Below are 21017 nucleotides of genomic sequence, written 5' to 3' on the forward strand. Positions count from 1 at the left end.
TCCATGGTCCATGGTTCATACCGCTGGGGTGGGGGAGTGTGAGTGGCCATCACTGCAAACTCAGCTCTGTCTTCTGGGGACATCCCGCAGACTTTGTCCTCCTTCCCACTTTTGTCCCTCACCCACACTGAATTGATGAGTGATGATCCCACTCTGCTGCTGGGAACCTCGCCAGTGCCTGGGAGGCACCGTGGAGTGGGTACCTCCTGAGGGACTGGCATCCCAGCCGCTCACCCACAGTTCAAAACAGCCTCTCACGTTCCGAGCACAGTTTTAATTAAATAAGTAAAGATCTTCCCTGATTTACAAAAATAACAAAAGACAAACGAAAACAGAAAAAATCTTCAGTGTCCTCAATTTCTATCCTGATCTTTTCTGTCATTTGGGAGCTGATTTTACTCAGTATTTGCCACAGTGTAGATGACACTTTACAAATGGAAGTCTGCACCGAATGAAGATTCGGGTCTGAGAGATGTGCCCGCTATGGAGGTTTTCCGTGTCAGCACGTGCATGGGCCCACACGCTGTCCTCCTGCCACTGCCGGTGGTCGCCATAGCCAAGGTCTGTTGAGCAGGAGCAATGAGGCGAGCTCTCACATGCACAACACATTGTTCCCTTCTCCCACAGCGCTTTGGGGCAGGCCCTGTTGATCACCACTGTTTTGCCCACGAGAAACCATGATAGGAAATGCTATCCCAAATTCACACAGCGAGTGGTGGAGGAGCCGGGACAGTGCCCCAGAGCCCTTCCCTCTTCCACCATACTGCTGCCTTCTTTCAATGGTACTGGTTAGGTCCCCCACATGTGTTCAGAGATTTTTATTTTGGGAGGTGTCTTTCTGTAGATAAGATTCCACCCAGCACCATCCCTCCACAGGGCAGGTGTCCCCTGCTTCGTCTGTCGGGTGCTCTGTGTCTTGGCAAGCTACTGAAGCAGCGGCTCGGCCCACTCGAAAGAGAATTGAATTTGGTGAAGCAGCCAGACTCCACAGAGGAAACTGGAGGTTTTTCCTGCAGGCATAAGCAGAATCCCGAACACTTGAAACTCTTGACAAATAACCAATATTAGAATTGAATTAAGCTGGGCGTGGTTCTTACTGATAGTGGGTAATGGAACCCACCTGCCAAGGAAAGCTAGAGCCGGTGGTGGGATGGATTCCAAGGCTCCTTTGCATCTTGTCCTTGGCTGGCTATCTAACTGGATGGGGAAGACAATTTTTTCTCTTAGTTAAGGATGGCAACTTCTGTGGCTGAATGCAGGGAGAGGAATGCTTCTGGAAAATAAAGAGGCCATGACTGTATATGAAGCTTGCAATCAGTCTGGGAGTCATGGAGGGTCGACTGAGGACAGAAGGAGACAAGGCAGAATGAAGTAGGCCCTGTCCTTACCTGTGAGGAGCTTACTGTCTGTGGGGCATACAGACAAGTCGACCTTCCATTGCAGCCCAAATAGGAATGTCTCCAGATGCTGTATTCTTCTGGTTTGCATTGCTGTAAAGAATACCCAAACCTATGTAACTTAAGGAGAAAAGAGGTTTATTTTGGCCCCTGGTTCTGCGAAGTGCACAAGAAGCATGGTGCCAGCATCTGCTCCTGGTGAGGGCTTCCGGAAGCTTCCGTTCATGACAAAAGGTGAAGGGGGAGTGGGCATGTCACACGGCAAGAGAGGAAACAAGAGAGAATGGGGAGGTGCCACTGTCTTAAACAGCTCTCACGGGAGCTAATAGAGTGGCAAGTCACTCGTTACTGTGGGGAAGGCACCAAGCCATTCGTCAGAAATCCTCCCCCGTGACCCAAATACCTCCCACTGCCCCCACCTCCAACACTGGGGATCACATTTCAACATGAGAGTTGGAAAGGACACATATCCAAACCCTATCGTGTTCCTAACCTGGCATCTGTGTGTCTAAGCTAAGGACTGAGGGGTACCTGAGTCTACTTGTGAGTTTGTAGTGGACTCGGGGTGGCAGCGCAGTGACTCCAGAAGAGGAAACAGCGTGTGCTCAGGCCTCGGAGCTGGCAGAGGGGCCTTGCCCACCTGGGAAACTGGAAGGGGCTCCGCTTGGTGGGAGAGAGTCCTGCAGGTACCAAGGGTCAGTCCTGGTGTGGCGGGGCCAGAGCCAAGGCCTTCCACAGGTGTGGGGTAGGTTCCCTGTGTCCCATGAGTAGGGGGCATTGCCACAGTATCTAAATTCCATTGGCGTTTTCAGAAGGCCGCTCTGGCTGCCCAGTGAGGAGTTCCCGTTAGGGGTCAGTGTGGAGGTGGGGAAGGCAGGTGGGAGGCTGTGGCAGCAAAACCAGTGCTAGGCGTAGCAGCACAGCCCAGGTACTGTTTGTCCCTGGGGCAGTTAACAGTCGACCTGAACTGATGAGCTCTGTGGTTGTCTGGAAAGGGCTGTGAGGAAGAGAGAATACCCGATGTGATGCCCAGGCCCGTGCCATGTGGCTGGGCTTGGCAGTGCAGTGCTTGGCACCAGAATCCCTAGGGAAGACAAGGCCACAGTGGCTTCCACCAAGGCAGGGTGAGTGTGTGATGTCTGGATCAGCCAGGATGGAGCCCGGTGAGTGTGGGGTGTAGGTGTCAAGCTCAGGAGGAAGGGGAGCCCTGGAGATGGATCAGGATTGGGAGTCAGTGGCATGGCAGGAGGTGAGGTCCCTTGTGGTATGTGTGGAGGGACCCGAGGAACCCACAGGCAGGGTCTGGGGAGCGGGGCCCCTCACAGGGAGCTGGAAGGAGGGTAGAGAGGAAGGCGGCCACCATGGGAGTGCAAGCCACGAGTGCCCCAGAGGTGAGTTGGCAAATGTGTCATCAGAAAGGCCACTTGAGAACAGCCTGAGGTCATTCTGGTCTTGGCAGGAACAGAGATGTGGGGTGGGATGGTGTCAGGCTGCAGCGGGTGTGAGGAGGGATAGTGCGGGAAGTGGATGGAAGTGGATGCTAGGCCCGGCCCACAGTGTGGGGGATTGTCTGATGGAGGGGAGGCACACAGGGCCCGGGACCGCTTTTCCAGGTGAGAGGCTGGTGTGGGCTTCATTATAGAAAGCAAGAGCCAGATGGGTGAGAACGAAAGCTTCTGGGCAGAGAGAAAGAAGGACAAAGGGCAGGAGGGCCTTCAGCAGACAGTGGGGGAAGGGATGGGAGCCCCACTGGGCAGGTGGGTGTCCTTAAAAGCCAAGGCAGGAGCAGAGGCTGGGAGTTGGAGTCTTGTGTTTGGTTTGGGTGGCTGGAAGCTTAGTGAGTTCCTTTCTCATGGTGGTCTTTGCTTTTCTCTGAAGGAGGTGGTGACATGAGACAAGAGGGGTGGGGGCCAGGGTTGAGGAGAGCAAAGAAAGACTGAGTCAGCCATGGGAGGGAGTGGAGAAAGAGAGGAAGCCAGCCCTTCGGGAGAGCAGGTGGGCCACAGTGTAAGACGCGTCTCTCCCAATGTTTCTTCTGTATTTCGTTCTCTCTGTCCTGTCTTTTGCTCGGTCACCCAGGACTGATAGCAGATGTGGATTCCTCCTGGTTCTTGCTAAACCTCATTTACCATAAGACTCAAAGTCGTCTTGGTCAGTTAAGCAGAATTCTGGGTTAATCCAGCATTTTGGGCTCACCAGCATTCCAAGTCCCCACCTCAGTGGGCATGACCACTTCTCTGGGGGTGTCACCATGACATCGTTTATGCTAGGAGCTCAAGAAGACCCTGGCAGGGAAGCCTTTCGGAGCCCTCAGCCCACTTGGCACTGTGTGGGTCCTGACTCACACACAGTCCGGCAGCCTGAGGGGAGCCAGTGGCAGGTGGGCCATAAAGGCCTGTCTTGTTTGTGGCCGATTCACCCTGGTGAAATGGTATTTACAGGGTTGCTACAGGCGGTTGCTGCTTTGCTAGGCACAGTATAAAATGCATGAAGCCAACTTGTGCCTCACCCTCTGGGCGTTCGCCCAGTGAAAGGAGAGACCGGGAGACTGAGCAATCAGCCTGTGGGAACACTGGCTATTAAATGTCACAATAAATGTTTTCTGTGTTTTTCAAAGCAACTCTGAGGTAGTGGAAGCAGAACATTTGAAACCGGAATGAAATTATGACTATTTAATGCTGTCTTGGAAAGTTACATCCCAAAGCAGACGGTTGGAATCTGGTGGGCATTGAAGGACAGGGTGAACGCTGAGGCGAACGACAGCTTCCATCGTTCTAGGGTGGAGATTTATTAGAGCAAAAGTTGCTTTATCCTCTTGACTGTATTTCTGGTGAAGCTCAAGTATGGTGGTTTTGCACAATTAGCTTGGGGGCTGCACAGACCAACCCCAATCCCAGCAGCGCCAGTCTGGGCCGAAGACTTCTCTTGTGTGTGCCTCTCCTGTCTCCTCCGTGAAGGGGGATAAAGGTAGGCCTTCTTCATCAGCTTGTCACAGGGATGTAGAGTCTGGGACCTAGAAACTCGTCTGGCAGGTGCAGAATGTTCGTGTTACACATGAGGCAACTTGAACTCCCTTGAAATGACTTGACCCTGGGTACTTACCACCTGCATACCAGAGTTGAGACACCAGCCCAGCATTCTTTCAGGAATTTTCCATCCCAGATAGCTGTGGGAATATATCCAGGTAATATATTCTTAGGCACTTAAAAAATTAAGGTATCTGCAGGGCACAGTGACTCATGTCTGTAATCCCAGCACTTTGGGAGGCCGGGCTAATGGATCACCAGAGGTCAGGAGTTCAAGACCAGCCTGGCCAACATGGCGAAACCCTGTCTCTACTAAAAATTAAAAAAAATTAGCTGGGTATGGTGATGGGCGTCTGTAGTCCCAGTTACTTGGGAGGCTGAGGCAGAAGAATCCGTTGAACCTGGTGGGTGGAGGTTGCAGTGTGCCAAGATCACACCACTGGACTCCAGCCTGGGCAAAAGAGCAAAACTCCATCTCAAAAGAAAAAAAAAGGTATAATTTACATACAATAAAATTCACTCTTTTTTACTGGACCGCTTTGCCAGCTTAGACAAGGCCATAATGCAGTCATTCCATGGGAGGGTCCCTGAGCCCCCAGCATTCCCCTGCACCATTACCCACCAGCCACTGACATGTTCTCCATTTCTGCAGTTTTGCTGTTTCCAGAATGTTGTGAAAATTGAGTCATATGGGATGCCGTCTCTTGCATTTGCCTTGTTTTATTTATCACTGTGGTGTTCAGGTGCATCTGTGTCGTAGGTAGCAGTGGTTGGTGCTTCTCTTTTGCTGCATTGTGTTCTACTGTATGGATTCTCCTCTTGAGGGGACATTGGGGTTGTTTCTCCTGTTTGGGGATTACAAATAAAGCTGCTAGTGCCATCCACATAAGGGCTTTGTGACCGTAGTAGGTCTGCTGCCCCATGTGCATGCCACGTCAATGTGCTGTGACTCTGGGTTGCAGCAGAGAAAGAATTTTAATCGTAGGACCACCAAAAGAGGAGAAGGAGGAAACTCAGATTGTCTGCCGGAGGAATTTGGGGCTAGGTATTGTTAAGGGTTTTGGAGAAGCCCTAAGTGGGTTGAAGAGCGTAGAGTGAAGGGACAGGGAGATGAAGAAACTTCATTCCAGTGCTGATTCAATTCCTCTGGGGGGCAGTCTTCAAACCAGCTGGTATCAGCAGTTTCCCTGGAATTCAGGATCTGAGGAACACCTTATGCAGTTCTTAAAGAGAAGACTTAGGATTCTAATGTTAGTAGTCCTATCTGCAAGAACGTTGGGGATGCAGATGATGAGTATCTAGTGCTGTGTGACTTTGGATTATGAGGAAGTGGGCAGAAGCGTGGCGTGTTGGGTGCTAAATTATCACCGCATTGCTGTCCAGAATCCTTGGTGGCCTTATGAGGATGCCTTCCGTTTTTGTGAATGTAGGTTTTCACTTCATTTAAGGATGTAGCCAGGAGTACAGTGGCTGAGTGCTACGGATTATGAATGTTTACTTATAAGAAACTGCTGAACTCACTTCTAAAGTTGCTGAACTATTTTTCCATTCAGACTGGCAGGGTATACAAACAGCACTCGTTGGGGATTTTTTGTTTTGTTTTGTTTTCTTGATTCTAATAGATGTTACTTGTTTCTAATTGTCATTTTAATTTGCATTTCCCTGATGAGTAATGGTGCTGAGCATCTTTTCAAGTACTTATTTTCCATCCATGTATCTTCCTTGGAGAATTGTCTCTTCATATCTTTTGCCCATTTTGGGGGAGGGGAAGCTTGTTTGCTTTCTCATTATTGTGTTTTAAGCGTTCTTTGTGTATTCCTGGTACTAATCTTTAGCAGACACTTGATTTCCAGTCTTTTTATCCCCACTAGTTCCCCTTTCGCTGTCTCAGTAGTACCTTTCAAAGAGCAGAAATTTCTTTATTTTGATGTAGTCCAATTTATCAGTTTTTTCTTTTACATATTGTGCTATTGGTATCATATCTAAGAAATCTTCACTTAGCCCAAACTCACATGTATTTTCTTCTGAAAGTTTTATAGTTTTTGAAGTTCTGTATTTAAGTGATCCATTTAAAGTTGAATTTTGTATGGTGTGAGAGGGTAGGGCATGAAGTTTATGTATCTGCTAGCGGTACTGTGTGCCTTCGTTACACATCCGTCAACCGTCTGTATATGTTCAGGGGAATGCTTTTAAAGTGGATTTCTGCCTACTTGCTTTTGGAGAACAATTGTAAAAATTGTTTCTGTAATTGTGTAGTATTTTCCAGTGTTCAAAATGTTACCCTATTCATTTTCCAATTTGGTTTTGAGCTTTAATGCAATCCATTGAAGTATCTAGCATGAATGTTATTTTTCCCTGTTACTTAAAAACACAGGTAGAAGGTGGCAGAGCCAGAGTCAGATCACTTAAAATCTAGGAACTTTTCCCAACAGGAGAGAGCAAAGGGACTCAGTCTCTGGCTTCCCCCAACTGAATTTAATTGTGGCTTAGTTTAGTAGGAGCTTTGTAAACAGAGACAAAGTGATCTCCATTGTTGGTTTTCCTACTCAGCTCCCTTCTAATAGGAGGTGGTATGGTTTAGCTGTGTCCCCACCCAAATCTTACCTTGAATTGCAGCTCCCATAATCCCCTTGTGTTGTGGGAGGGGCCCCGTGGGAGGTAATTGAGTCATAAGGGTGGGTTTTTCCCATGCTCTTTTCGTGATGGCGAATAAGCCTCATGAGATCTGATGGTTTTGTAAGGTTCAGTTTCCCTGCACACACTCTCTGGCCTTCCTCCATGTACGACATGATTTTGCTCCTCCTTCACCTTCTGCTATGATTGTGAGGCCTTCCCAGCCATGTGGAATTCTAAATCTATTAAACTTCTTTCTTCATAAATTACCCAGTCTCAGGTATTTCTTCATAGTAGGATTAAAATGGACTAATACAGGAGTTCTGTTAGAATTAAAGATCAAATATACAAGGGTCCTAGCACAGTGTTTAGCATGACGTAGGATCTATCATTCATATCATTACTGTTTTTTGTGGGTGTTTGGTTTCTAGAAAATACATCACTAAGGAAAGAGTGATTCATAATTAAAGTATATGCAGGTATACAGGGAAAACATTTTTGGAATGGAACAAACACAGTTGACTTTAATCATTGAATGTAGAAGAGTTGAAGTGAGTTTGATGGGAGAGGACTGTTCGGAGGGGGACAGGTCTTCATTTTGCTTTAACCTCCTAGAGTGCTGCAAGACTTAGAGGAGAAAATCATGTGCATGCTTAGCACACAGCATGGGCACTTAGTCTGCAGGTGGTAAGTGTTGTTATCTGTTAAAAATCAAGATTATGTGTCAAGACAACCTGTCAGAAGTTAGCATTCTTTGAGCATTCTTTGTAGATTAGAGATTCATTTTCTTTTTTGAGACAGGGTCTTGCTCTGTTGCCCAGGCTGGAGTGCAGTGGTGCGATCATGGCTCACGGCAATGTCTGCTTCCTGGGCTCAAGTGATCCTCCTGTCTCAGCCTCCTGAGTAGCTGGGACTACAGGTGCAAGCCACCAATACCCAACTATTTTGTTTTTTGTATTTTTTCGTGTAGGTGGGGTTTTTACCATGTTGCCTAGGGTGGTCTTGAACTCCTGAGCTGAAGTGATCTGCCTGCCTTAGCCTCCTAAAGTGTTGAGATTACAGGCATGAGCCAGTGTGCCCGATGACTTTTTTTCTTTGCTCAATTTTCATCGTGTTAGCCATCAGCCCCTCATCTGGAAGTGATCTTTCTCTTCTTGGTATTTCTGTGATTCTTCTCATAAGGATTATACATTAGTCTGAACATTCCCTAACCCACATTCTGCTTAGCTTCCTTGTTTTTCGGTTTGCAGGGGGCAGCACTGAAATACTTACCAACGATCGTCAATGACGTGAAATTGGTGTTTGATCCCAAAGAGCTCAGGTAAGTATATAGCCCGGGTGAATGCTTGTCACGTGCTGTGCGTGACATCCTCTCACTCAGTTTATGGGATACTCAGGTTCTGCCTCATGTCTCCGTATGTCAGTGCCCTGGTCATTCTGGAACATGTGCTGCTGGTGGTGTCTGTGATTCTTTGATAATTATGACATTATATGGGAAAAGCATCACCAGTCAACCATCACAATATTATCATCATCATCATCATTATTATTTTTGAGACAGAGTCTCACTCTGTTGCCCAGGCTGGAGTGCAGTGGCACAATCTCAGCTCACTACAGCCTCTGTTCCCCAGGTTTAGTGATTCTCCTGCCTCAGCCTCCTGAGTAGCTGGACTGCAGGCCCGTGCCACCACACCGGGCTAATTTTTTGTATCTTTAGTAGATACAGGGTTTCGCTGCGTCACAATATTTTTTAAGAAGATTGTTTACAATCTAATTGGTATATAATGCCCATTTGACATTTTGCATACTTTGAGGTTTGAATTTCAATATATGGTTGTTGGTTTTGCTCGTTTTCAGCACCTAAAAATCCTTATAGGAGCTCTAATATGCGTGTGCCAGCTCCTGCTTCTATAACAGCGGCAACTTCTTTTGGGAGGGGCCAGGAGCCTCAAGCAGAAGACTCAGAAGTTATTAAGAAAATAATTTTTAGAAAACCCCACAAACAAACTTTGAGGAAGCTTGTCATTCGGCTTTCAGACCAAGGAGTGAGGTTGGAGCCCTAACCCTTCCTTTTCCCTCCCTTCCTGGCCACCTCTCAGTGGCCAGGTGTACTGTGTGTTCCCTATTTGTTGGTATCACTGCATTCTGAAAAGTGCCATTGTGAGCAAATGGGATACACAACCTTTTTAATTTATTTTGTGAGAGATAGGGGTCTCTGTTGCCCAGACTGTAGTGCAGTGGTGTGATCATAGCTCACGGCAACTTCAAACTCCTGGCCTCAAGCGCCCCTCTCACCTCTGCCTTCAAAGCACTAGGGTTACAGACGTGCGCCACTGCTCCCATCCAAGGGATGCACGGTCTTTTCAACCCCAGACTTTTAATAGCACAGTCCTCAGCTACTTTTTGTTATGGTTTTGATTTGACACAATAATCTACCTGTGAGTGAAACCACCATTTTTTACTGGCCAATGAAGCCCTCCTAAATATTAGTAAAGGGCCACCTGTCCATTGAGAAGTGAAACTGAATAAAAGATGATCATCCTTCCTGTACTTTATGTCTACCATAGGTCACTCGTGCCCTGGAATTGAAGGTCAAGAGGCTCTCTGGGAGGTGCTGTCCCCCATGAATCATCGTGAATCTGATGTTCCCTAGGATTTAGTGTCCTGCAGGGAAGCATTTATCTTCTGCTCCTGGGGCACTAACAGTGCTGGTCCTAAGCTTTTCAAGGCCTAAATGAGAAAAAGAGAAACACACAGGCTCAAGGGTGGTGTCTGCCCACCTGGCGTGCTGCAGAGTCCTCTCCTTCGCACATGCTTCTCCCAAGAGTGGTCCCTGATATGGCAGCTTCGGTAGCCCTGGGGAACTTGTTAGAGAAAGCCAAACTTTGGCTTCCTCCCCAGACCTTCTGAATTAGAAAATTCACGGTGGGGCCTAGTCATTTGTTTTTTTTACAAACCCCTCACCCCAGGTGCTTCCATGGCACTCTCATATGTGAGCGGCTCAGGTCTTGAAAAACTGAGAGGAAGTGGAGAAAACTGAGGCTGGTGTGGGCTGTGGCCATACTCTAGGCCTGTCTCATGGTGCACACAGATCAGCTCCTCACCCATGGAGGGGTATCGTCAGTGCGCACAGTTTGTGGTTGAGCCGTGTGCTTGGAGATCCCAGGGAGACCTTCTTGGCCAGGGCCGGTGCAGGCTGCTGCTATCCTGTCTGCAATTTGTGCATTCTTGGGTTCCTCCTCAATGCCTGTTACACTGATTTAGAAAATGATGTTGAAAATCACAACTTATTTTTTCTTATTTAGAATATTGGTTAATCTTTCAATAAACAGAAGAGATGACAGAAGAGGATCACTCAGACTTAAGTCCACTACCCAAAAGATCAGAAAGTGCTGGGTCCCATACATACACACACACACACACACACACACACACACACACACCTGAAAAAGTCACCATTCTTGGCTGGGCAGGGTGGCTCACACCTGTAATCCCAGCACTTTAGGAGGCCAAGGTGGGTGGATCATGAGATCAGGAGGTGGGTAGATCATGAGATTAGGAGTTTGAGATCAGCCTGGTTACCATGATGTGGTGTCTACTAAAGATGCAAAAAATTAGATGGCTGTGGTAGTGCATGCCTGTAATCCCAGCTACTTGGTAGGCTGAGGCAGGCAAATCTCTTCAACCGGGGAGGTGGAGGTCGCAGTGAGCTGAAATTGTGCCATTGCACCACTGAGATCGCGCCATTGCATTCCAGCCTGGGCGACAGGGTGAGACTGCATCTCAAATAAAGGAAAGTCACCATTCTTTTTGATCAGCTCCTGCGCTTAAGACATCTTTCCCCTGCCATAAGGGCATCTTCTGCATCATCATTGTTAATAACTTTCATGCTGGCCTATCTTTAAGCAGCAACAGTAGACCCAGCATCAATTATGTGCCTTCACCATGTAAAATAGGCTCTACACAAAGTACTTGTATTAGTCCATTCATTTTTACAACAATGGTATGACATAGGTTCTATTGTTAGCCTAATTTTACCCTCAGTAACTTGTCCATGATAACTCAGCTGGTGAATGGCAGTGGTTCAAGGCCAACCTGGGGTTTTTGATTACAAAGAACAGGCTCCCAGCTACTGTGCTGCCTGATGACTGTTGAGTTGTGTTTGGGGTTTTATTTTTAATATTATAAAATGCTAGGATGAAATTTGATGTAGCTTAATATTGGTATCTACTCTTATTTTATATCATTAGGATAAAAAGAGAGATGGTATTACTTGGTATTGCATTTTCTCAAAGTATTTCAGTAGATTTTATCTAGTTGCCACCCTCCAGAAGGTAAAACCAACGTTCTACCAGTATACGTTGGTGTCTGTTTTCCCAGAAGTTGCCTGTACTGGGAATTACCATTTTATGGAACCTTGCCAACGTGACTGGAAGAACTGTATCTCACCATTTTAGTTTATGTTTATATAGTTACTAACAAAAGCTCCTCTTCTACTATTTCTTCATAGGTCTGTTAGCTTTTTGTGAAGGTATTTGTTTAATTGCTTTATTGAGATATTATTTACAAATGATAAAGTCACCTGTTTTAGATGGTTCAATTCAGCAGTTTTTAGAAGCTGTGCAACAATCACCAGAGTCCAGTTTTAGAACCTTTTTATAACCCGGCAGTATCCCAGTGACCGTTCCCAGTCATTTTCCTTCCTAGCCCGTCCCGGGTAACACTAATCTGTTTTCTCTACACATTTGTCTTTTCTGGGCATTTTGTAGGACTGGAATCATACAACGTGTGGCCTCTGTACTGGCTTCTTTTACTTAGCATAATGTTTTCAAGGTTTCTCCACGGTTTAGCATCAGTACTTCTTCCGTTTCGGAGAAGAATTTTGTGGATATACTGCATTTTGTTCGTTTGTTTATCAGTTGATGGACTTCTGGATTGTTTCTACTTTTTGGGTATGATAAAGAATATGACTCGTATTCACGGACAAATTGTGTGGATGTATGTTTTCATTTTTTTTGTGGTGGGGGGCGGTATATACCTGGAAGTGGAATTGCTGAGACGTATGGTGACTATGTTTAGCATTTCGAGGAAATGCCAAACTGTTTTCCAAAGTGTCTGCCCTATGTCACCTTCCCATCAGCTTGGTGTGACTATTCTCATTTCATTATATCCTCGCCAACACTTGTTATTGTCTGTCTTTTAGATTATAGGCATGTTAGTGGTTGGAAGTGAAAACAAACACTTTTATAACGTCATTTCTCGGAATGAGTTATTGACCCATAGTACCTGAACGATGGGTGTGTTGAACATAACGGTGCCGCTAATGACCACGTGACGACCTGGCATCTCAGTACTGTAACGGCATTGGATCCTTTTGCTGTTTGTCTTTAAATTATTTCCCTCGTGTTTTTCCTCATAGCAAAATGTTTACTGAGTTCATCCTCAATGTTCCTGTTGGTTTGCTGACCATCCAGAAGCTCTACTGCTTGATCGAAATTGTCCACAGTGACCTCTTCACACAGCATGGTGAGTGGAAACCTAAGAAATATTCACTTGTCTCGTTATTTATTTTCTGAAGACATCGACCCTCTGAATTGCCTCCTCTTGACAAAAGGAGTGAAGGTTGCAACCAATTAAAACTGCTGTATTACAAGACAGGAAGATTTAGCCCTTACAAGAGAAGGGTAATTGACATGTAGTGCAGGTAATAGATCATTGAGAAACGAAGGCGGAAGCTCCGAGTCTGTAATTTAGGTGTACACCAAAGTCCTAGGGTAATCAGCATACATTGTAGCCTTTAAGATTTGTGATTGTCTGTCCTGGGGAGGCAATCACTTGCCTCCATTGTGATGATTGCAAGGAAAATGATTCAAGTTTTCTTTAAATCTGGAAGTAGTGGTTCTGTCTTTTTCTGAACTTTGCATTCTTTTACAGCATTTCTTCAAATCCTACTCAAAGTATTAAGAATTTTAATGATTCTTCAACTCATTTATCCTGCAGAACACCTTATATTTCCCCATGTTATCTCCCTGCCCTTTTTATTAATCATTTCCTTTCTATTTGGACAGATTGAATTAATATTTTACACTTGTCAAGCAATTTTATTGAAAGCTTAAAACCTCTGCATAATTCCACGAACGTCCTCATTTCTTGGAGGCAAATGTGAAGTCTGTTGATTGACATTCTGACTGAGAGGCATGGATTTATTCAATTCCATTTGTGCCCGGACGTTTGGCTGCTGCATTCATTTTCTGCTGTCCTCATTCTTGGTGTTATTTGCAGTTCCCCTGTGGTTTAATCGATGGGCCATCCCAGACTTGGGATGTCCCCGTTCAGTTACCGGCTGGATTCAGAATGCATTCGGTGCTTGGCTTGGTCCTTAGTGCCTTCTGGGATGCAAATTTTAATCTTCTTTCTTGAGTTAACCTTATAAAATGCACCAGAGTATACACTTATTGCTAAGGCTGATATTTAAAGAAAATGTTGATTTAATTTATGTGGGAGTGTTCTACTCTAGAAAAAAACAAATCAAACCAAGAAGTGGGTGGCTTTCTGCAGACCTTCCATGTAGACCTCTCTGAGTCAGAAGCCATTTCTCATTCTCATAAAAGAAAGTCAGCTCATACCATTGTCTGGGACTCAAAACACATGACTCTCCACTGAGCCGTTATTCTTGACTGTCCATATTTCAGTTTCTCACTGGAGACTGAATTGCCCACTCACCAGGTGTCTCCCCAAATTTGGGGACTCTAGAGGTCTTAAGGAAAGGCTGATGATAGAGGTGATGGCTAGGGACCCTGATTCAGGGTTTCTTCCTACACTGACTAAGCTTTATACCACAGAAAGTAAAATTCCTCCGAAAGTTTTATATCTGGGTCTTACTAGGTGGGTTACTGACACCCCACCTCCTACCCATTCGGTGCCAAGACACACACATACTCCATCACCAGCATTGCATCATCAGTATCTTCATCAAGTTAACAACTGTCAATAAGTGTCAACTGTTTATGAATAACAATTGTCAGTAAATTGTCAATGAATTGTGCTTGATTTTTCTTGAGTGTTGATTTAACGAAGTCCTTCTCCAGGATACATTTACATATATTTCAAAATTTCTGTTGCAAAACTTTGTTCTGTATGTCACTTAGTTTCTTTGAATAAGGGCGTAAGCCACAAAATATTCAATTAAACATATTTAAAACAGATGTTTTTCTATTAAAACTTACTCATTTTTCTAGCTTGTAGAAAGCTTGAAGGAAACTTACTGTTTATATTCAATGATTATGTTAGCTTAGGTGTTTGTAATTGTGTTTCTCTTCTTCTTTTCTATGCCCCATTTCTGTTTTCATTCCTGTTCTCTAAGCCTTTTATCTTAGACAGCCTGAAGTCATGTTTTAGAAGTATGCAGCATGTGAATAAATACTTAGCTTTGTTTAATATGGAATTACCAGCTAATATAATATTTTGAAATAATTAAACTACTATCATCTTTCAAGTATGGAGTTAGGATTTTGATTTTAGTATAAGCAAGTGGAACCCAATGTAGTAAAGGAGATTGTATGAAATATATGAATCTCAAATTATTTTGGGCTCAATGAACCAGAATTAGCCTGAAGCTTCATGTTTTACAAGCACCTCCAGAATTGCCCCATCAGTAGAAGTTGTCTAAGCCATAATTTGCAGCTCAAATGTACTTCTAAATGCTTAGTGGTTGCCTAGAAGCATTTCAGAATGCTTTGGCCAATGTGAAAATGGTCCCATTTATTGGCTTTGAGTTTTAAGCGTCTTTCTTTAAACAACCTCAGTTTTTCTCATCTGCAAGCTTGTTCAAAGCCGCCAACAGACGTCTTACCTCCTAATCAGGAATGATTTATCACCAGAAATCTTCCAGTTGGTCCATTCTTACAAAACATGTCATTACTTTTGCAAAATATTCTGTGCCACCTTTGGTATAAGAATTAAAGCCAAACCATTTTCTGATGAGACATGTTGAATCTGATTTTCATGCCTTTTCTGTTTCTTGTTAATTTGTGCAAATGTGGTTGTTTTTGTCCTGTTTCCTGATCCCAGTGGAATCAGTCAAATGAACTCTCCATTTCTAGAAATTGGTATAGCTGGATTCAGCTGCATATGTTGTTGATTGCACTCGCCCTCAGTGAACATCCTCTGGAGGATGTGGAAGGATGCATCACTGTGTCTTCCAGACTCCTTCGTGGGGGCTCCCTGGGTGAAGTGGGACTCCCAAGTGTTCGCTTCTCAGCATATGTGTTGACTTACTAAGAGACCCACTGGTTGCTTTGCACCAAAACATTTCTTTTTATCTCCCCCTGATACAATGACAAGTGGATCTGTTTGCAAGAGGCTGGCAGTGAATTCTGAAAGTGGTATTGTTCCTCTGCAGAAAAGCCTTTCATTACCAGGTCTGAGTCCCAGTAGGCCAGGCCTTACAGTGCCTTGGTGGTTTCTGGCCTTGTTTTCCCCATTTCTCTGTCTTTGAGAACATGGATGCTAGATGCATCCAGCTGAGTTTGTTGGGTTTCATAGGAGGCACGTCTTTGGGCTTGTCAAAGCAAGTCAGCTGTGTGTGGTCCAGCCCATGTGGGACTGGCCTGAATGAGGACACCAGGGCTGTGTCACTGCTGCCATTTTCTCACAGAGCATTCAACCTTCCTCTCCCCTTCTGTTCTAGCCAGGCCCTTAAGGATTAGGTGATGGCCACCCACACTCTGCAGGGTGGACGTGCTTCACTCGGTCTACCAATTCCAACACTTATCTGTGCTGGAAACATCCTTGCAGACACACTCAGAAATAATGTTCAGCCAGCTCCCTAGATATCTGTGGTGCAGTCATTTGACATTTAAAATTAACCATCACAGAGTATTTCCTCCAGGAGAACTCTGACTGTCCTCCTAAAATACCCACTACCTGCCACCTCATGGCTCCTCATGGCACAGTCCCCATGTAGAATCATTATATTTCTTACTTGCTTACTTGTGGGCCCTCCATAGGATGAGAGCTTTCCAAGCTGGGCCTTGTTCATCTAGGTTTTGCTGTTCTACATAGCGCATGCCTGGCCTCAGCATGCCTGTGGTGCATATTTATTGAATGAATGAAATGCGTATGAGTATTCCTAACCAGGAGGCAGTACAGAGAAAGAAGCATGACCAGCTACACATGTGGTTGACTTGATTGAAGGGAGGTGAAGGTTTGGGTTCACCTGGGGAAATGACAGTCTTTCCTGGTCTTGACTTTGAATTAATTGATTGTAGAGGAGAAAGGAGAGGTCTTATTGGAGGAGTAACATCAGGAGAAAAGGGAGAGGGAGATGAGTGAGAGACTTGAGGTGTGGAGAGTCTTCTCTGAACAGTTTTATAAAATCAAGATGATCTTCTATTTGCATCTGGTCTAATGATCCCTCTGTTTTCTGGAAATATGATGAAGAGGGGGGTGCAGTTCAGATCGATGCATTCAAGATACCTTTTTGCTAAAACTGAAAAATTTCAAACTTACAGAAGAGCAGAGAGAAGAGCATAATGTACACCAGTGTACTCATCACTCAGCTCCACAAATTACCAACTTACTATCCGTCTATTTTATCTACATGCCCCTCCTCCAGATATTTTGAGGTAAATCTTTGCCATCACAGCATTCCATTTGTGTCATTTTAAATGTATGGTGGTGATACAGAGGGCACAGTAGTGTTCCTAAGAAGAGGATGTGCAGAGGAGCTGGTCCCCATGCTGGTGAGACATCTACCTTGGATGTTCCCACCCTTGCCCCTTTGCCAGGGTGGAGGGCTTATAACATGTTAGCATGCTGTGCATGAGTCAGTGAACGGGCTGTGCGCATGAGTCAATGAGCTGTGATGGCTTTAAGCTTTGTCTCGCGGTGTGACTTGACTACTTGAAAGCTGGTTAATAGATTAATGTGCTTCACCAAAAGATGACTCTTGCATATAATCTGTGGTGTGGAGTGAGGAGATTTTCAAAGCAAGATAGATACAAAGAGATGGAAAGGTCAAAGCTTCATCATTGTGCCTTTGCAGCTTTGTTTCCATGTGATTGTATTGTTGCCCACTTAGCTGACAAAAGCTGTGAAAATTAAAGTTTCAATCTAATAGAAATGAAAAGTTTTAGTGTAAATAAACACTAGAACACTGACGTTTAGGATTTGTGCTCACAAAAATGTATAACATTAATGTTAAAGAAATTGGAATAAAATGAATCAACCTGAGCTAATCCTGACTTTTAGTGAAGAGCATTGGCCATACATCTAAGATGCCTTTGAGTGGAGGTGAGTCCTCTTGGAATATGATCTCTCACCCACTGGCCCCTTCTGAATCTGACACCTGTGGGAAGCTCGTTTCAATGACCAGTGGGTCACTTCTTTGCCTTTCAAGATGTAATTTTTCCATATTCCCATTTTGATCGTGGCCAAAGCAATGGACAGGTTTTCTTTAGAGTTTACTGTGTATCATTTTATCCTCACTTAGTTTGTTTTGGGGGGGAGTGTGGGATTTTGAGAGTAAAGTTTAGTGGCAAGACTGTCCCTTTTTGATCTTGAAAATAGTTTAATACTCACTAGATTACTTTTCTGTAAGCCCGCTATTCTTTGGCATGCTGTGTAGTTTTCTGTTTGTCTGTTTGTCGGTGGTTGGGCTCTGGCAGTGAGTAGGAATCGGAGAGAGGCCATTTGCTCATACCCTGCCCTTCCTGGGGCTCCTCCCTTCGCTACAGCAAACAGGCTCCTTGTAGACAGTGTTCATGAGTCTTTTCAAACTTCATTTGCTTCCATTTTTGAGCAATACAGAGCTTCTTGAAAGTGTAGACCTGGAGAGTTTAAATTATTTTCCTTGTTCTTCTTTTTTTTTTTTTTGAGGTGAATGATTCTTCTAGTTAGCAAGTAGAGTAAGACTCTCCTTTTTAATGGTGGAAACATTAGTTACAGCAGCCCTTTGAAATCTGAGGGCAAAGTCCCAGACACCTATTGGATTAACTATTAGGAAATATTTAAGCCAGATTTCTACACTATTATCATTGTGATTTGATCCATGATAGAAAATTTGTATCCCCCAAATTACCCTATTAATCGCTTATTATGCCTGAAGTTATAGAAAAGCTGCGTGTTTAAAACAGACCCATAATATAATTTCTTAATGTTTTAATTCATAAACCAAAATAAAATCTCTTGAGCTTTGCTATTATTGAAAACAGAAAGATATTTTGCTGTGTTGAAAGAGATTTTAAACCCAGAGCTACTCTGCAGTAGTTTTGTTAGCTTGATAGATGTACACAAGGGAAAAATGGGGTTGGGGCCAATTTTGCCACAGCCACATAATGTACCACTCATATAGTATTCTGGAGTACTTTAATTAGATAGTTATGCTGATGACTTCTAATGAACGGTACCAGCTGTGAACCCTGAAGACTGATTCTTTTAAATAATGGTGGAATGTAAACATCATTTTCTCTTCTATTTTTTTCATGCCTTGAGAAAACTTTTTATCTGTAATATTGCACCTTTTTCATCCCTCATTCTGTATGTCATTCTCTATCTTTCATTATATATGCTTTTGAAAAGACCATTTGTTAAAACATTGCAGGATTTTAGAAATGATTTATTGAATGTAGGAGGGTGAACTCAATTTCAGGTTTTTAATTGTATCAATTTCAATTCCATCATAATTCATTGAGTATCTACCATGTGCTCAGGACCATTGGTTACAGTGTTTGCTTCCTCTGAGAGTCTTCGGAGTCATCTACTTAAAAATGTAGAATTGGAAAAGAGTGATAATCTCAACGCTCAGAGAAAGACACCAGAGTTCAGCAAGAAGCCCTGGTCTGCAAGCTGAATGCCTGGCAGGGAGCTGTCCACCGCCATGGTGCTGATTGAGGAGGTGGCTTCTTACAAATCCATCAGCCCACTTTTTTCTTTTCTTTTTTTTAAGACAGAGTTTCACTCTTGTTACCCAGGCTGGAGTGCAATGGCGCGATTTTGGCTCACTGCAACCTCCGCCTCCTGGGTTCAAGCAGTTCTCCTGCCTCAGCGTCCTGAGTAGCTGGGACTACAGGCATGCGCCACCATGCCTGGCTAATTTTTGTATTTTTAGTAGAGATGGGGTTTCACCATGTTGACCAGGATGGTCTCGATCTCTTGACCTTTTGATCCACCCGCCTTGCCCTCCCAAAGTGCTGGGATTATAGGCGTGAGCCACCATGCCCAGCCCCACTTTTTTCTTAAACTGTTTCACACCCACCACATGAGCAATACGTTCTAAAAACTGCTTCCAATGTGATATGGAACAAAACAAAATACAAATAAGTGAATAAATAAATGTACAAATAAATATGTAAAGTATACGGTGTTGTGCACATATGTTCATAGAGTTTTAATAGTTTCCCTCTTCTTTTTATGTGGAGACTCTTATCTTTCATCAAACTGGTGGTGCCAACAGTTCTTTCTGGTATAGTTGGTGTAAACTTTATCATCATATGTTGAGTTCTGCTGTCACTTCTGGGCTTCTGTTGCTGTTGCTGGATGAATGCAAGAAGAATAATCTGAGAAGAGGCTGTGTCGGTTGTCCTGTATTTAGTCATTTCCACAGTGGGCACTAGGAAACAAGTCCCTGGGTCTCCCTAATCCATGATTTCTTCTAGCTCCTGGGAGCTGAACTCTGTGACTGCATGATACCTTGCGTACAGTAACTTGCCTGGGACAGTGGGAAGAGCCCCAGATCAGCTCATAGTCTCCTAGGTTCTGCTTCAGGACCTCTGTCTTTTCCTGGACATAAAGTACTCCCAGGGGGTACAGTCCTTTCCCTAAGATAAACTGCAATACAACACAGTTTTAACATGTATTTTATTATCAAAGCAACCTGGAGGGGAGTGTGTGTGCAGGACCACATTGACCAAGACCTGTGTTTTTTGCCACCTCTATTCTCCTGGTTTAAAAAATACCCACCATTCCACAGCCCTGTGGATTCTCTCTCTTGGTTTTCTCATCCTCCACATGGTGAGACTCTGCCTGCAGACTGACAGCCCTGCAAATTATTTCTGAGCTTAACACAAGCCATATCCTTGATGTACCTCCTTCCACCTAGAGAATAGACTTCCTGCCTGACCAGTTCTTCCCACATAGTGTTTTCTGGTATTTTACTTGCATCTTGCAAATTTTTTCATCTACTATTAAAAGGTACTCAACTGTGATTTTTCTCCATTGGCTCTTCTTTCATTTCTTTCTTTTGACAAATTGTTACTACCAGAGTCATGGAACTTTAATCCTTAGTTTTCCAAAGCGAAAGATACAACATATCTGCTGCTGCACTGCCGTCCTTTAAAGAATTGCTCAGTTTTTTACAAAGCCTTGTGCTGGTGTCCAGAAAACAGATCTTTGACAAACTTCTTTTTCCTGTTATACAACAGTCCACATGCTACTGTGCCCCCTCCTTCCAATTTCCAGAACCCTATTGCTTGCTCTGTCACCTTTTCAAATTTCATAATATTTGAATACCTCAAGGGTGAATTGCAGATTCCCACATTTCTGACAATTTCAGCCCTCTGACGAGTAGCCCTGTTCCAATCTGAATACTACAGACTAGGAAACTAACATGCAAAAAGGATAAGTGACATACCAAGGGTGGTTTGATGTTGATTTATTCTCTGGTACTGCTAACTTTCATTACTTGTGAGGTTAAAATGACTCTTGAATAATTTGCTTTGCAACTGATATGTAAATAAGCCTGAATCATACAGGTTTACACCCATGTGCACCTGCATGGATCATTTACCCTGCAGAGTTCCCGCTGAGGAATCAGACATCTAATAATTCTGGCTCCAATGCTACATAGGGGTGCAATCCTTGACTCAGCTCCCGGTCCCCACAACTGTGAAGTGTGGAGCTAAGTAGATGGCTCTGTGATTCCTTCCAGTGTGGACACCGTCTTCTGTATTTCTGTTGTTTGAAGACTTGAATGGAGGGAGAA

The 21017-nt window shown here is 44.2% G+C and overlaps 1 protein-coding gene across 4 annotated transcripts in view; it reads left to right on the top strand.

The window, feature by feature from the left end:
- DOCK1 (dedicator of cytokinesis 1) overlaps positions 1-21017 on the top strand; it is a 543687-nt gene that overhangs the window by 183693 nt on the left and 338977 nt on the right. For all 4 annotated transcript variants that reach the window (XM_035269471.3, XM_035269473.3, XM_035269472.3 and 1 more), the window contains exons 24-25: positions 8287-8357; positions 12456-12562. In XM_035269471.3, coding sequence (XP_035125362.1) covers positions 8287-8357; positions 12456-12562 — 178 coding nt within the window. The remainder of the gene's footprint in view (positions 1-8286; positions 8358-12455; positions 12563-21017) is intronic.

This window comes from Callithrix jacchus, chromosome 12 (assembly GCF_049354715.1).
Source record: "Callithrix jacchus isolate 240 chromosome 12, calJac240_pri, whole genome shotgun sequence".
Lineage (NCBI taxonomy): Eukaryota > Metazoa > Chordata > Mammalia > Primates > Cebidae > Callithrix > Callithrix jacchus.